At 36.2% G+C, this 18,614-nt stretch overlaps 1 protein-coding gene across 1 annotated transcript in view; it reads left to right on the forward strand.

Moving 5' to 3' along the window:
• Window positions 1-10,760, forward strand: part of LOC117329069 (guanylate cyclase soluble subunit beta-1-like) — a 54,453-nt gene extending 43,693 nt beyond the window's left edge. Inside the window, exons 5-8 of the mRNA XM_033886780.1 lie at window positions 2,190-2,421; window positions 2,881-3,024; window positions 3,607-3,761; window positions 8,626-10,760. Of these exons, the coding sequence (XP_033742671.1) occupies window positions 2,190-2,421; window positions 2,881-3,024; window positions 3,607-3,761; window positions 8,626-8,752 (658 nt within the window). The 3' untranslated portion in view covers window positions 8,753-10,760. The remainder of the gene's footprint in view (window positions 1-2,189; window positions 2,422-2,880; window positions 3,025-3,606; window positions 3,762-8,625) is intronic.
• Window positions 10,761-18,614: the final 7,854 nt, after the last annotated feature.

The following is an 18,614-nucleotide window of genomic DNA, read 5'->3' on the forward strand; positions in this document are numbered from 1 at the left end:
TCATACATTGATAAGGAATATCTAGTCTTAACACATTGACAAGGGATACCTAGTTTAATAAATATAATATATTTTGTTTCTTTTTTTTCTTTTTGTATATTTCTTTATTGCTTAAGTCACTACGAATCGCGAACGTGATTCTGATCTTTTTACACTCGTTTTAGTTTTATTTATAATCCCGCGATAATTTGATTAAAGCTTTCTCCAATATCAATTTTCCTTCTGCCTGAATGAGGTCTGTATAAAAGTGGTGGCATTATAACTCTTTCATTAACAGTACTAGATTCACAATAAGCCCGACCTTGACCATGGATGTTGCCAGAGAAAATTAGCGCTGACAGGAGCTTTACATCCCTGACCGTTACAGTAAATATGTACTCAATGTAACACTGATGCTGATTTGTCTCGAGGAAACTCCGATAACGTTCACTGTTTTCTTTGTAAATAATCCAAGATCGGTCTTATTATTCATATTGATGGAACCAGAACAGATTTTTACATTTGACCTCGACCTATATGTCCTTTGATGGTATTCGTCAATAATCGAGTCACACTTGACCCATATTCACTTAGTAGTTCCTAGACTCAACCATACGACACATGCTAGTGTATTTATTCACCGTCTGAGGCGAAGACCATCCACAACTAGTCATGGCAAAGACCATCGACAAGTTTATTGTTACTATGACTTCGGTATTGTTCTTATGTAATATATTAAATACTGGCAAACTCGACTGATTTCTGTTTTCGTTAAGATGTAATAATGGCCTAAACAACCAAGGCTTGTCTTTAAAACTAAGCTCAAACTTTGTAGCACTTATAAGTACCAGATATAGCTACATAATTTTCTGCACTTGTTCAAAATTTTCACAGTCCTTTCCGCAAAGTTAATATCTGCTAGGTTTTAACTATTTTTGGTGTAGTTTTACGAGGACGTTTGTGATTGTGTGCAGTCAAGCGTGCATTTTAAGCCATTAATTTATCTAATTAATTCTGATTCGATCTCTTGCGATGATGGAAAAGAAGTGTGCAGTCTATCTGGTTAATTGTTTACTTACCGATAACAGGCAAGATTTTCGTGTGGACTTTCCTTCTAAACGGGGTAGAGATAATAAATCTCTTTACAGCTTGTGCTTCTTTTTGGCCATTTACACGACACGAGATTAATTTCATTGATATTACATTGGAAGAGACATTAACGACTACAGATAACATATATGCCTGAAATAAAGCTGTAAAATCCTTTACTGTTTTTTTCCATTCCGTGTCTTGTCAACTGTGTCCACGTCATAATAGTTTTGCGTATCTTTTTCGCGTAGTTTTTTAATTATTATTTCTTTAAGCTCATTACTTATTTCCGCAGGGATATATTTATTTATTATATTTATACCTATTTCGATGTTATTCCAAATTTCGCATTTATTTCCACATTTGAACATTGTGTACGATTTGTAATTACTGTAATGGAATTTGTTTCCATGGTTACACTGACTGATTTGGATCAAATAATGACAGGTCCGTTTTGAGAATATCGATAGATTTAGGTCAGAGAATGATTGTTACCGACAACAACCTGGTACTCTAAACACCTAATTAGACTTTGCTTTAATGTTTCTTTTAATGCTATATTGACTCCTGAATGTTGTCCGTTAATCCACAAACTTTATTGATTTGAATCGGAATAGATCATTTGTACATGTACTCATGGCGAGTTTCCGTGGAATGGTCATTTCTTCATTTAGAAGATCACGATTCTTTGTTGATTTTCATAACACGATGTTGCTGTTTCTACCTCGTCAGTGAAAGCCTGGTAATTAACAGGGATAGTGGATCCGCTCGTTAAACCAACGCCGTTGCCGAGATCTCCATTTTATATCTTCTGGGAGCTTTCTGCTAATCCAGCTGTGAATTCTGTGGACATTGAATGCGTTAATTCTCTCAAAGAACGCAATACTCTCTCTCTTCTGTCTGCGTATGCATGACGGACATTTTGCCACGTTGTTGCACATAGCCTATGTATAGCACTGTCTGTGTGTTTTAATTGATTGGTCAGAATATGTCTTTATTCGCATGTGGGTTTCAATGTTACATATCCAATTATATAATATGTATAACAATAACATTTGATAGGGTATGCTGTCAAGAATTCTTAAGATATATACAACCACTTTTGCTGTTTTATTTCCTAGATTGATGTACTCGATACTTCCGGAATCAGTTGCTCACGAGCTTCGACACCAACGTCCAGTTCCCGCCAAAAAATTTGAGAAGGTCACAATCTTGTTTAGCGGTATCAAAGATTTCAACGAGTTTTGTGCCCGGCACTCTGACGCTAAAGGTGCCGAGCTTATCGTTCAATTATTGAATATTGTCTATACGAAATTCGACGACCTGCTCGGGAATAACCCGGATGTCTATAAGGTGATTATAGGAAATTTGATTGGCTAATGATATCTCAGACAATGTTACACGGAACCCTATATCTATTACTACACGTATGATACACAATGGGGTTGTTAGTCTATATATCGAGTTTTTAGTGTAGAATCCATTAGCAAAATGAAGATAAAACGTTCAATATGCAAATATCGCCGTGTGGAATTCACGTCGATTGTTGATGGTCTGTGATATGAACTAGGCTTCTATGATTTAAATAATTTGGTCAAGGCGTGCTATGGAGATAATTATACTTTCTAACATGAAAATGGTGTCAAACTGTGGCATACTTAACAGTTACCCTCTATTTCCTGTTTATGCAAATTACATTGAATATTGATGTTCACATAAATGGTAGACTGATTGCTATTCATATGTATTTAAATGAAGCAAAACATCATAGTTACATTAACTGTATATACACGTTTAATGTTTATCGCATAGGTTGAAACTGTAGGAGACAAATACATGGCGGTGAGTGGACTTCCGGTTCCCTGCAATGAACATACGCGATGTATAGCTCGATTGGCACTAGATATGATGGATATATCAAAGGATCTTATTGACCCTGATGGAAACAAGATTGTTGTAAGTTTGAATCTTAAGTGTCTGACATAGGATACACGAGTCTTTATTTTTCTTAGTGAATCAAACTGGAAATTTTAGACAAAAGAATAAACTTTTTGTAGCGTCAGGAAAAGTAATTGAGTTTGAATTTTTTAATCTTGCACTTTAGATATTACATTGCTATAAATCAGAACCAGAAGCAATGATAACGTTTTATTTATATCAATTTTGTCGATAATTTGATGAAATGATTAGTGTATTTAAGACAGCTTTGGAATGTCATGGTTCGACAGTAATAACACTACGAGTATAATTCAAAAGGTATAACTAGTGCTTTGTCTCTAATACATCTTTAGACAAGTTATGACAATGCATGTAAAACTTCAACAAAACAGCAAAATACCGTAATACCGTGACGGTCGTATATCAGACCTAATTGTAGTTTTCTCAGTCTCCTAGTTATCCACACTTTATCCCTTGTCATCACTGACGAAGATGCAGATTAATTTATCTTGGATCTTCTGTATCTAAATATCAGTTTGTTTAGAAATACGAAATCTTAAATGGCTTTTGTACAATCTTTTCACTATTTTTATTTTGTAGACAACAATCGGTATCCATTCGGGTGAGGTGGTGACTGGAGTAATCGGAAAGCGCATGCCCAGATATTGTCTGTTCGGAAACACCGTCAACTTGACAAGTCGAACTGAAACAACAGGAGAGAAAGGCAAAATCAACGTGTCGGAGTATGCTCATAAGTATGTAATATTGATCTTCAATTATATGCTAATAATTCCCTCAGAACAAGGTCGGGAGGGGATATAGCGTTCCGTGCGCACGTGCGTGTGTACACTTTATGTATGTAAGCTCTAGCGTCTTCATTTTAAACGGACTTTTTCCAACTCTATTTACTTCAAACGAGTTCGTGTTTCAGGTGTCAAGCTCAAGGACAAGGTCACAAAATCTTTGTCAGCGATCTGGCTACTTCATTACTCAATGCATATAAATTAAACGCCATATATTTGGTTAAAATTAAAGGTACTTCAAACAAATTCGCACGCCATGTTGCCAGACTTAAGGACAAAGTCACTGTTACGTTTTTTTTAGCCCGCCTGGCCCGAAGGGCCGGTGAGCTTATCCTGTGGCGCTGCGTCCGGCGTCCGTCAACATTTTCTTTAAATCGCTACTAGTCCTGAACGACTGAATGGATTTTGATGACATCTGATCTGGAATATAATTTGGGCTAAAGGAGATATAATGTTAACTGGATGGAGAGTGTTGTTCCTTTTGGGTTTGGAGGGGCGGGGACCAATAGGGGAAACTGTGTTAAATCATTCGAATCGCTACTAGTCCTGTACGACCGAATGGATTTTGATGAATTTTTCTCTGAACGCCAACATTTTTTTTAACAATAGGTAGGTGTTGTTTCAGGAAACAATGGGAAGGCAATTATATACTGCTTCATATAAGTTGTCTTTTTTACTGTACAGTCACCTGAGATTTACCTGTGTTCCACACGGCATACAGAATTGTATTTTCCCCTATTTTCTTACAACATACATGCATGCATTAAAGTTTAAATATCTGAAATATAAATGTATATAGAGAAAGTTAAAAATGAATATACATGTACATGTACCTCTCAGCAAAGGCAATATAGCAAGTTTAAGGGCGATATGCTGGAGCACCTACGGCAAAAACTTTTTTTTTTGTTTTTGTTTTGTTTTTTTAAATAGTAATAAAATAAATAAACAAGAGGCCCAGGGGCCTTAACGGTCATCTGACTCTAAATTAAAACCCTTATATTATTGTAGTATGCATTCTCTGTAGCAAGTATATAGTGGCACTGTTGGCCACGGTGGCCATCTTGGATATCTGACCGACCCAATAAATAATAACACTTGGTCTGGACCATCTAAGGATCATTTCTGGTAAGTTAGAGCTGAATCCCACCGGTGGAATTTGAGAAGAAGTTTGAAATAGGTGTTGTTCAGGAAAACCATGATTGCGCAATCATGTTACAAAATGCCTGCCATTGCTGCCATGCCAAAGTTGCCATGCCAAGAAAAAATAACAACACTTTGTTGGCACTCCTTCCTTAACATCCTCACCAATTTCGAGCTCAATGGCACCAGTGGAACTGGAGAAGAAGTTTAAAATGTGTTTTTTAAGATGGCGGATATGGCGGCCATCTTGCATTTCAGACCAATCTAAAAAATAACAACACTTGGTTGGGATCATCTCAGGAACATTTCAGGCAAGTTTCAGCCCAACAGCACTGATGGAACTTGAGAAGAAGTTTAAAATGTGTTTTTAAAGATGGTGGTTATGGTGGCCATCTTGGATTTCGGACCGACCCGAAAAATAACATCACTTGGTCGGGATCATATCAGGATCATTTCAGGCAAGTTTCAGCTCAATAGCACTGGTGGAACCGGAGAAGAAGTTTAAAATGTGTTTTTCAAGATGGCGGCTATGGCGGCCATCTTGGATTTCGGACCGACCCGAAAAATAACAACACTTGGTCCGGATCATCTCAGGATCATTTCAGGTAAGTTTTAGCTCAATAGCACTGGTGGAACTTGAGAAGAAGTTTAAAATGTGTTTTTCAAGATGGCGGCTATGGCGGCCATCTTGGATTTCGGACCGACCCGAAAAATAACAACACTTGGTCGGGATCATCTCAGGATCATTTCAGGTAAGTTTTAGCTCAATAGCACTGGTGGAACTTGAGAAGAAGTTTAAAATGTGTTTTTCAAGATGGCGCCTATGGCGGCCATCTTGGATTTCGGACCGACCCGAAAAATAACAACACTTGGTCGGGATCATATCAGGATCATTTCAGGCAAGTTTCAGCTCAATAGCACTTGTGGAACTTGAGAAGAAGTTTAAAATGTGTTTTTCAAGATGGCGGCTATGGCGGCCATCTTGGATTTTGGACCAACCCGAAAAATAATAACACTTGGTCGGGATCATCTCAGGATCATTTCTGGCAAGTTTCAGCCCAACAGCACTGGTGGAACTTGAGAAGAAGTTTAAAATAAGTTTTTCAAGATGGCGGCTATGGCGGCCATCTTGGATTTCGGACCGACCCGAAAAATAACAACACTTGGTCGGGATCATATCAGGATCATTTCAGGCCAGTTTCAGCTCAATAGCACTGGTGGAACTTGAGAAGAAGTTTAAAATGTGTTTTTCAAGATGGCGGCTATGGCGGCCATCTTGGATTTCGGACTGACCCGAAAAATAACAACACTTGGTCGGGATCATCTCAGGATCATTTCTGGCAAGTTTCAGCCCAACAGCACTGGTGGAACTTGAGAAGAAGTTTAAAATGTGTTTTCAAAATGGCGGCTATGGTGGCCATCTTGGATTTCGGACTGACCCGAAAAATAACAACACTTGGTCAGGACCATCTCAGGATCATTTCAGGCAAGTTTCAGCTTAATCCCACTGGTGGAACTTGAGAAGAAGATTGAAATGTGAAAAGTTTACGCACGGCGCACGGCGCACGGCGCACGACGCACGACGCACGGCGCACGGCGCACGACGACGGACGAAGCATGATGACTATAGGTCATCCTGACCCTTCGGGTCAGATGACCTAAAAATGCAAGAGCAAAACCTATTTATAACGTTTGAAGATTTTTATAATCACTTACAGTCAAACTTTATTAACCTGAACTCTGATTACTCGAAGACCCTGTTTACTATAAGTATTACTCCGGTACCGGTCAAAATCCTTCTTTTTCTGAGTAATACAAACTCGGATAATTTTAATTTAGTTGATGTCTTCAGAGAGCAACATCCTGATATTTCAAGAAATACATAACAGAAGAGTAGACCAAGAAAAAGCCAGGCTAAATTTCTTTAGAATCTGTAAGGTAATACTCTATTATTTTAGTATCTGTAAGATTATTACCAAGTATTGTTGATTCAGGCATATATTCCGGTTACAGATCTGACCATTCCTTCCAAGAAATTACATTGAAATTTAATTAGTTTAAAAAAGGTAGAGGTTTGTGGAAATTTACTAGTTCACTGTTACATGACCAAAATTATCTTGATATTATAAATAATACCCTTAAAGAAATAAAAGCCCAATATTGTCTTCCTATTTACAATCCTAAAATTATAAATAATATTCCAGACAGATATTTACAATTAGTTAAAGACAATCAACTATTGAAATTAGAGGAAAAACAATTTCGTACACATCTTTAAAAAAAAACAAAGCAGGTTAAGTGAAAACAATCTCAGAGATGAAATGCAGCAGATGGAAAGTCAGAATAATGGAGATTAGGGAAAATTGGGTAAGAAAAAATAAGAGAATATTTAAGTAAATAGAATTAAGGGAAGTATAATAAGAGCAAAAGCATTATGATTTGAGGAAGGTGAAAAAACTAACAAATTGTTTTTACAGTCTAGAAAATAGGAACTTTATGTCAAAAGTAATTCTAAAGTTACAGCGAGATAATGGGGAAATAATAACAGAACAATGGGCTATTTTAGATGAGGTTAAATCTTCATACGAACAATTATATGGGGTTGATAGTGATATTAGTGAGGTTAACTCGGAAGATTTTCTGGAAAATTATGATATTCCTGAATTAAATGAAGAAAAGGCAACTTGTTTATAAGGTAAGATAACTCTAAATGAGGCAGCTGAAACACTTAAAAACAAGAAAAATAATAAGAGCCTCGGGTCGGATGGATTTACTTCAGAGTTTTTCAAATGTTTCTGGAAGCAGATCTATAAATTCTGGTTATGTAAACGGTCGATTATGAGTTACCCAGCGTCAGGGCATTATCACTTGTATACCTATGGAAAATAAATCAAAATATTTTAAAAAGATGATGATGATGATGATGATGATGATGATGATGATGATGGAATGGATCTTATGTATTTATGCATTAAAAATCTCTTTAAAAATAATAAAAAAAACCTCATATATACAATAATTTTAACACATAATATTGTATTGCCAATTTTAAATTAGATATTAGATAAAATGAGACATAGCAATGTATAAACAGAGGGTGCGGATCCCTTTCGCCGGAGATATGGGGACTAAAAGGGGAAATATAAAAACAAAAATCAGAAATCCTTTTTTTCTTAAAGAATGACAGGATATAGACCAAATTAAGTTGGGAGAGACAGCAAGAAAACAATTGTAATATAACTTAAATGAAAATTGTTAGTGATGATTACTGCAATAACTAGGTGGGTGATGCAGCAGAACCTTCGGCATCTTAGACAATATGTTATCTCTCCAGCGACTTCATTTCAAACACATTTTCATAACTTCATTTATTGGTCAAGCATGAGAATACATTCAACAAGTTGGCCCCGGGGCTTATTGCAGGGTATTTCAGCGGGTATACTTTGCATGCCATTAGGATTTGTATCACTTGTGAAGCCTTGTGTTGTATATGGTGACCTTTGAGTCGAAGTGGTTGTAACATGTGCCAGTGAAAGTTTTGACGTTATATAAAGGAAAGACTGTATGTGTTGAATATAGAATCATAACAGAATATGAATGAAAGTAGTGCTTTAATAATTTAAGATACCAACATGTTAGCTTGTATACAAATTCATCCTGTATTTTCGTTTTGCAGATACTTAACAGAAGACAAAGATTGCTTTGATCCTAATATCGAGCTAACTTACAGAGGGGAAACGAAAATGAAGGGAAAACCGACACCCATGAAAACGTATTACTTGTCCCGGAAACAAAAAGCATGATGAAATACCGTTCTTCCATTATTATATATCAAATGATTTTGTCGGTAATCGACAAAGTGATTTAATATGCTATCAACAAACATGTTGTAGAGTGAGTTTATGTCACGTGATCACAGGGTCACTTCCTGATATACGACACAGATATGTTTGTCATAGTTACCCTGTTATTGGAGTCACTGTTCCCATGGAGATGTAATGTTATTTTCATGTATTCAAAAGGAAGTGACCATATCGCTTTCATCCTGTCGTAATACACACATGCCTAGATATCAATCATTTGATTGAGACAAAGTGGAATCGCATACCATGTTGTGAGAGGTCTTTTATTTCCGTTCTAGCTGCCCAGGTAGTATTAGCTTTGATCAATTATTAAATTGTATTGTTTCCGGTTGTTTTTTCTTCATTCCAATATTGAAAAGCAGACATTACGCCAATCCTTATAGCAATTTGATTCAATCGAGATACAAAGTAGCTCCGGAAATGTTCTCAGTCGCATTTCTATATTGAACACATGACCCAGTGTTTATGTCACTCAAGTCAGTACAACATTGTGTTGTCGGATTGAGTGTCATTGGTATGTATATGTCTGTTTATTGGGTAATCGGGGAGAGAAAAAGAATTCGGAAAAAAGGATACATTCACCTTATCAAGAAAAAATGTCTTTCATCGAGAGGTTACAAAAGGGCAAAAATGGGAGATACAGCAAGATTTATACCCAGTGTGTATTGCTTATCGAATCTGTGTTTTGTCAGACAGTGTATTATCAGAAAGTTTGCACAATGAAATAAGTACCCAATCAATTTGTTTTTTCTACTCACCGCTAGGCGTCGCTTCCAAATATTTTTGTGAAGATTCTGTCTGAGCGATATCGAACAACACAATTATTCTATCAGACAATATATGAACTGCACCTGTAACAGTGTAGTATTGGTACCGTAAATTAGTGAGTGGACATGACAGTAGACATTGTCAGTAGGGTTACAGTCGTCCAAACTTTGATATGGTCAAGAAATGTCAACTACCGAACTCGTTGAAAGCATGCTCGGCTTTCTGTCAGCATAGAATTAATAATTGTCAAAAAGAAGACGAAAAAAAAAAAAAAAAAATACTAAACCAAAAAACACCAAACACCAAAAGAACAAATTAAATTCAAACATGAATGAAATAATTAATAAACAAAATCACGAATTTTGTAAAAATGCATCTTAAATTATTATTTAACCTCAAAAGCAAAACGAAGGCTATAGATACAAATCGTTTAAAGAGCGTTTTCATCTGCCACAAGTTTTGTAAGGAATTGTTTCCTGAAATAAGTTAACAAGTCGTTAAACTAAAAATAATTTCAACGTCCGGGTTTGGAATCAAGAATTTAGTGTTATGATTACCGTTTAATTTGTAAACGTATGGCGTATATTAGTGCGTAACTGTGATATAAATGACCAGATTATATACATTTGTACTCTGTCAAACTGGTCTTAGAGGGTCCAATAGGTATTATCTATATTTGTTTATTATTTATGTTCCTTGTTAAAATCCCATACTCAGAATACATACAAGGTTATAAGGTGGAGTAACAGTAAACAGTTCAGTAATTGATAATTTCTGAAAAAAAATCGATACAAACAGCTGTTGTGTTTATTTCAGAACTTTCCGAAATGCTTATCTAGTTAGTTACAGTGTTTTTACCTGTATGATCCCGCCTACAATTAGACATAATACAATAGTACGTTTGCTATTTGAGTGACCTAAAGAAAAGAGGTGTTTTTTGATAAATAACTTCAATAAACACGAGTTCTTGACGGCGGAAGAGCATGACGTAATTCCTAATGTAAAAGTATGTGTATTTTAAATATATAGTCTAGTTCCTTTGGACGACCCTCCTATTTATTTGTATATATAAAGATGTCTATTATCATATTAATTTAATTATATCGACGTATTTATCAACTTATTGATACATATCTATATATTTGGAAAATTTATGTTATTAAAACTTGTCAATCAACAATTCAATTGTTTGTTGTATTTGTATGCAGAGCATCATTGCACGTTACAAAGTGTAACAGATGAGGAAGACATGTTACAAAATGTAACAGATGAGGAAGACACGTTACGTTACAGACGAGGAAGACACGTTACAAAGTGTAACAGATGACGAAGACACGTTACAAAGTGTAACAGATGAGGAAGACACGTTACAAAGTGTAACAGATGAGGAAGACACGTTACAAAATGTAACAGGTGAGGAAGACACGTTACAAAGTGTAACAGATGAGGAAGACACGTTACAAAGTGTAACAGATCAGGAAGACACGTTACGTTACAGACGAGGAAGACACGTTACAAAGTGTAACAGATGAGGAAGACACGTTACAAAGTGTAACAGATGAGGAAGACACGTTACAAAGTGTAACAGATGAAGAAGACACGTTACAAAGTGTAACAGATCAGGAAGACACGTTACGTTACAGACGAGGAAGACACGTTACAAAGTGTAACAGATGACGAAGACACGTTACAAAGTGTAACAGATGAGGAAGACACGTTGCAGTGTAACAGATCAGGAAGACACGTTACGTTACAGACGAGGAAGACACGTTACAAAGTGTAACAGATGAGGAAGACATGTTACAAAATGTAACAGATGAGTAAGACACGTTACGTAACAGATGAGGAAGACACATTACATAGTGTAACAGATCAGGAAGACACGTTACAAAGTGTAACAGATGAGGAAGACACGTTACAAAGTGTAACAGATGAAGAAGACACGTTACAAAGTGTAACAGATCAGGAAGACACGTTACGTTACAGACGAGGAAGACACGTTACAAAGTGTAACAGATGAGGAAGACACGTTGCAGTGTAACAGATAAGGAAGACATGTTACAAAGTGTAACGGATGAGGAAGACATGTTACAAAGTGTAACAGATGAAGAAGACACGTTACAAAATGTAACAGATGAGGAAGACATGTTACAAAGTGTAACAGATGAGGAAGACACGTTACAAAGTGTAACAGATGAGGAAGACACGTTACGTAACAGATGAGGAAGACACGTTACAAAGTGTAACAGATGAGGACGACACGTTACAAAGTGTAACAGATGAGGACGACACGTTACAAAGTGTAACAGATGAGGAAGACACGTTACAAAGTGTAACAGATGAGGAAGACACGTTACAAGTGTACAGACGAGGAAGACACGTTACAAAGTGTAACAGATGAGGAAGACACGTTACAAAGTGTAACAGATGAGGAAGACACGTTACAAAGTGTAACAGATGGGGAAGACACGTTACAAAGTGTAACAGATGAGGAAGACACGTTACAAAGTGTAACAGATGAGGAAGACACGTTACAAAGTGTAACAGATGAGGACGACACGTTACAAAGTGTAACAGATGAGGACGACACGTTACAAAGTGTAACAGATGAGGAAGACATGTTACATAGACACATTGTTCCAAGTCATGCTTTGAATTGAACGTGTTTTATTGTTTAAACACAACTGGAATGGTTTTTAACAACTTATCAAAGTCCTCTCCGCAAATATACATTACAAAGATTGTGATAGCGACATCGTATACTTATAATAATTCACACAGAAAGAAAAGCAAAGGAGAATGAAAGGAACAAAGACAGATCTAGAGATCTAAGAGTAAGATGAATGTTGCTACATCAGAGCATACTAAAAATTAAGGTTATTTAACGATGTACACACTATATATCTTTACAAACACTTAATTAAAACGCTTCGAAATAATTTAGGTTAAGGGGAAAACGGACGTATTATTCAATAAATATACAGTAATTGGTTTTTATCTACCGGAGAATCAATAAACAATGAAAACAGGCAACACAACAGTACGAAAGAAACAACCATATGTAGATGATGACAAAGAGAACAACAGACAGCATAAATGGTTAGGCATGACGTAAATTAAATAAGATATAGGATTGTTTGAAAAAATACAAGAGTATGGGAATAGGTGTTCTGGAAGGTAAAGCGTCTTCTTCATCGGCGACACTCGCCATGCAAATCTAGGTTAAATCCAAGTAAGGGTGGTCTGGTGACACAATGATAACACACTAGCCTTCCACCTAGGCGGCCGGGGTGTGATTCTCCGATCAGACGTTAAAAGGTTAGGGGTCATCGCTTGACCACGTGGGTTTTCTTTGAGTACTCAGATTTCCACCATCACTTCCATCCATCCACGCTTCCATCCGGGCCAAAAAGCGTGATTAGTATAAGTTGATAATAAATAAGGTTAACATTAATTGAAATACTGGTATATAGTAATTGGATTTACGATATTCATGTGAAAAATATATGGCGTGTTTTCATGCTAACGACTATGAATTTGAAATAATCAAAAATTACCTAACATTGTTTTCACTATCATAATCGTATTAAGGATATACACTGTACTGACAATTGTTTTATGCAAACTCATACCGATCATAATAACCTTTCAATTTTCAACATACAAAATTCCCATTTCTCGCGTAATATTCAAAGTAAAAGAAAGTTCCATAGGTGTTTTTAGTAATTTTTTAGAAAATTATTTATTGTCATTATTTTCTTCGTATTATACATACACATACTTAAGGATGTTCGCTACACTTAACCCAGCCTTTATAACGATAGCTCCAGTCAAGTTTATCGATAAAAACATATTTACTAGCCTACATTCCTAACCAACTGATTATACGTGTCATCAAAAGTTTGTCCGAAAAACACAGATAACGATTACCTTAAAATTGAGTTCACAAGTATAAACAGTTAAGTATATCCTGGACAATTAATGGACTATCTGCGATACTATAGGGATTCTCGGAGGTATAAAACTCCAGGCCGAAATGTAGGCAAAATCCAGACCGGGCTTAACAAATATAAATAACGAGACACACTATCGTATATGTTAGTAATTGTAGTGAAACTACCCTACAAGATGAACTCGATCTTTAAGAACCCATGCAAATGGAACGAATAGAATTATAGGTATAATTACTAAGATTGGTTTTGACTTTACAACCATGCCTCCTAACAAGCACAGCTAGACTATCGAAGATGAAGGACTATACGGACCTTGTATAATTGGAGATCGATCGGAAATGTCCTTACCGTACACGAGAATTGTGGAGGATGTGCTAGGCGAATTTGGTTGTTGTCGTCAATTGAACTGCCATAAATCATGGCATCTGACACGAACACATTGGATCCGTCCCAAGGGAATACGAATCTCCGATGCTCCATGTCGATATTGGAGAGGAACATTTGTTGCTTCTATAAGAAATCGACACATTACAGACAATTTGGTGTAATGGCTGACACGTCCGACTGAAGGCCCGAGGTCATTCCTCCATCGGACCTTAACGATTCCTTTTGCTGTTGCCAGCTTCCGGAAATAGCTAGCCCTAAACGAACCCTGCTCCATTTCTATATTTGGTTGAGATGGATATTATCGAGGCGTCTCGTAGATGACGGGCAGTACAATGATAATTCTCTGAGCAAAATATGATAAATATAGCTATTAACTATCTCGCAATAATGTGAACTCTCTCCGTCTGATATATATATCCCAAAGAGGACTTAGAATTATCTTGATATCACAGCAGCTGTAAACTAATCATTGCTTGGAAAGGTTAATTTTACTTTTCATTTGCAGAAGAATTTGTTCCTATTTCAGTTGTCAGTTACTGTAGGAGCATTATGATTTCACTTTTAATTGGTATAATTGAACTGAATGTTCATTTCAATGTACAAAATGTTTTACGAATTTTATTTTTATCTCGAAAACGTAATATTGTGCTCGACAATTCACCTCGGCTTCGGACAAGCAATACGGAAAGGCAGTGAAGGGAACCATGTTCATTGTTTGTGTCTACACCTTGTAGGCTTCGAATGTTCTGGAATGTCTTATCGGGGTTTTTGACTACAACTTGTAGGCTTTGAATGTTGATGAATGTCTAACACGTATTTGTGTCTACACCTTGTAGGCTTCGAATGTTGTGGAATGTCTTATCGGTGTTTTTGACTACAACTTATAGGCTTCGAATGTTGTTGAATGTCTAAAAATTGTATGTGTCTAAAACTTGTAGGCTTCGAATGTTGTTAAATATCTATTAATCTGTCATTAAACTAAACGGAAACTTTGTTTGAAACTCTGTTATTTTCGAACCTTACAATTTGATTTTGTGCGTTATGATTCCTGGGGGAACAATGTGAACCTCATTGTAATGATAACGATTTCACTGTTACAGCGAAGCTCATAAAAACACACCTCAATCGTTCTCTTTAGATCCTTTACTCTTTTAAAAGTATAATCTATATAACGGTGTGACCTTAGATAAGAGACTAGGCAATGTTAAATAAGATTACTTTGTGACAGCGGTTATTAAATAAATCCATTAGTTTCGTGCCATTCTCCTAACTTTAATTGGAACAGAACAAATTCATAAAATTAGTTTAGCGCTAGTGTCCTGTTTTAATACGAACAGATTAAATTCATTAAGGTGACATTTCTTATAAGCTGACCTTGGGTTACATGTTTGGTTTTCGCTATCAGTCTTGGTGTTACGGGATGATTGTGTGCGGATAATCGAAATACCTATATCTATAAAATAGATAGACAGATTAGAAAGGGCCACCAACTCGCGAAATATATGACACCAAATCATCAAAATGTAGAAATATCTTTTGTTGTTACAACTCCGTCAAGGTCGCAGAGAGTGCGATACCCATGCAGTTAGATCGTCTATTTTATTTATATGAACATCTTGATCGCAATATATATAATGGCGTTATTCCACATATTGTACGAGTACTTACACTTCCATAAAATCCATCAACCATTCAAGGCAGGAGTAAGGACGAGGACAATATATATTTTCTGTGTTGAGTTCAGCATATTAGCCAGAAAACCTTAGGTACATAGAACGTCGCTTTTAATCCATACTTGCAGCACCGTCTATGTGTGCACCACATGCAAGTGAGTTACACTGTGAAAGATAGTATGTTGTTACTAAGAAAATGAAAGCTGTGTCACACATTCTGTACAATAAATGAAATACTTCAATAGTATCATACCTGATAACACATAACAAATTATATTTTTAAAATTTTGAAGTAAACAACAAAGAAATGATCGTTGAATTAATTTGATATCTAGAGGATAAGTATGGCGGTATGAGAGTTTTCAGAAGTCCTGTTATCCCAGAACAGAACGTCATACCGGTATTTGAGGATAGAATCATAGAACGTTATACTATCTTATATGCCTCTGTATTTCATTTATGTTCTAAATTCCAAAACATACGGGTTAGATTTTACTCACAGGCTGATTCCTTAGTATATCATTAGATACCCGTAGATTAAACACAAAAAATCAAATTCCAATAGATGAAAAAATACACCATCTCTCAACATCTATAGCCATGTTCTGCGTTCCCGATTCTGACAGATAATCCCGTCAAAATATCAAAATGTATCAAAATGTCAATATTCTTCAGCTTCAAACGATACTGGTGATGTGGTGAACAGTCGACTAGGCGAACGTTATGTAAAGTGGTTTAGTGTATCACTTGTGATGTCCTTGCCGAAATAGATCTGCCACCTGATCTGACATATTACTAATATAATGATGATATATATGTGTGGTATTGAGTATAAATATGTGAGTTCAAATGTATCATATATGCGTGTGTATGTTAGTTTGTGTACTACTTAAATGATGTACATGTACGTCTTGTGATTAAAATGTTATTAACTACCATGCATCTATTATTTTTCCTTTAGTCCATTGAATACCATGATCCCTCCAACCTTCGCTCTCCTTCTTTCCGCTTTTCTCATCCAATAATATTGTATATACTTATTAATTTCTTTAGCCATTTTATGATGTATATTTACGTGGTATAATATCATTAGGAATGGGCGTTTATAATGTTCTTGTAACTTGTGCCAACCTTTTGCTGTTATTGGCAATACAATATGTTGAAAATAAACTGGGGTATAATTAACTGAACTCTTCTGGTCAAATCATATAAAAATGGAATTTAACACAGATAAATTAGATTGATTCGTCTCATCGATAAATAGAATACACTTATTATCCACACAACGTCGACCCTAAAATGTTAAAATTTGACATATATAGATTCCCGACAGGTATCAAGGTTTTTTTTTTACCTTTTTTTTGTTGTTGCTAATTTGAAATGTTCATATTGACAAAGCTGCATAGTAACATTAGTGTTTCATACTCTCCATGTGATTGGGTTTACTAGAGCGTGCTGGCTTGTCCGCTTGGTTCGTTGTCACGTACACATCCCCAAGAGTGTACACACCAGCTATTCCCTTAATAGAAAAAAATATATAGTGAATCTTGTTTTTGATGCTCAATTATTCGTTTGGGTAAATGCACGCTTTTTTGCAAAAGTAGCATTTCGTAAACTTTGCCTTAAAAGCGTCTGGCAGGCAATGATCTCTATCTCTGGCACTAAAAGCGTTTCAAAGACGCTGTTAAAAGAGAATATTAATGAAGCTATAGAGTTCTGTTTTTAACCAGACAGTTATGCAATTTTCGCTCCATTGTTGTTGAAGCATATATGTATATATAGAAAGGGATACTGTAATCTTCGTGAAGGAGTTGAAAGATGAGAAGTGTGTGGCTAAGAACGATAAGAGCTGTTTCAATCAGTGAGGGGCATCAATCGGAGGACCGCCAACCAACAAACAGGGGAAATCAATGTTCTGGGAAATTGAATTGAGGCGCGAACGTACGGTATACATAAACATCTCCCTCTTTGTGCCAAATCCTACACAAAAGGGTATATTTGTTTGATAGACAGGAGAGGACACTTGTTAGGGACCGCTCGTGCACGGAGACGCCTGTGAACCGGAAACAGTCTTCATGACTCCAAATGCAATTCTATGCGTTCGGACAACGGCTGACAAAGTGTTAAGCCAAATTTTGGGTTTCTCATAAGTTAAAGAATTTGATATGTACATGTACGTGTAAACACACCAAATCCCTTATGAAGAGTAGAACTTATCAAATCATACATATCACTCTTCATGGTTTGTAGACTTGTGAGCACCAGCTGGACTGGTCCATTTGTGTTTCAATAGAGTATAGGTTTATTGTGTGTTTCAAACGCTCTGATGGCTTGGGAAGCACCGTCGCAATCGAGGCGGTATATCACTTCCGGTCGCTTTAATGTCCCCTAGCAGACGTAGACGACATCCCCTGTGTGAACAATTCGCCATTGTCTTTAAGATACAGTAGATATATCTGGTCCGTTCTTATAGAACTATCATTGTATACTTTATCGATAGCAGGCAAGGTTTACATGATATAACTGTATTATGTACTTAACACGGAGCCGTCTTTACAAAGGGATGGCTAATTAATGCTTTCCGTCAACAGTAGTAAATTATTTACGATAATGTCAACTATAGATGAAGTATATGAGCCCTTGGCTTTAAAACAAGTCATTATCTTTTCAGTAAGTTTAGCTATTTGTTTAATGTTTCGCGTTTATTTCAGCAGATATTATGTAAATTAAGATGTTTTAAAAGGAACGCTCGCATTTGTCTTACTTAACGATAATAATTTTGACATTATCCTGTTTTCGTGAGTGTAGAATATAGTGTAGAACTTTATCAAGACAAAGAGTACAATATTCGCCTGTTCATTTATACAAACGGTTCAAGCTTTCTCACGACCTAGACAAATTAATTCTAACAATGGCGTGACGGAAGGATTCCATGCTGTCGAATGACCAATTACCCTCAGACTGTTAACCGATTACCTGTATTACTACGCATGTTTACAAGAATCTTCACTCAATCAAAAT

This window comes from Pecten maximus, chromosome 6 (genome assembly GCF_902652985.1).
Source record: "Pecten maximus chromosome 6, xPecMax1.1, whole genome shotgun sequence".
In the NCBI taxonomy this organism is placed as follows: Eukaryota; Metazoa; Mollusca; class Bivalvia; order Pectinida; family Pectinidae; genus Pecten; species Pecten maximus.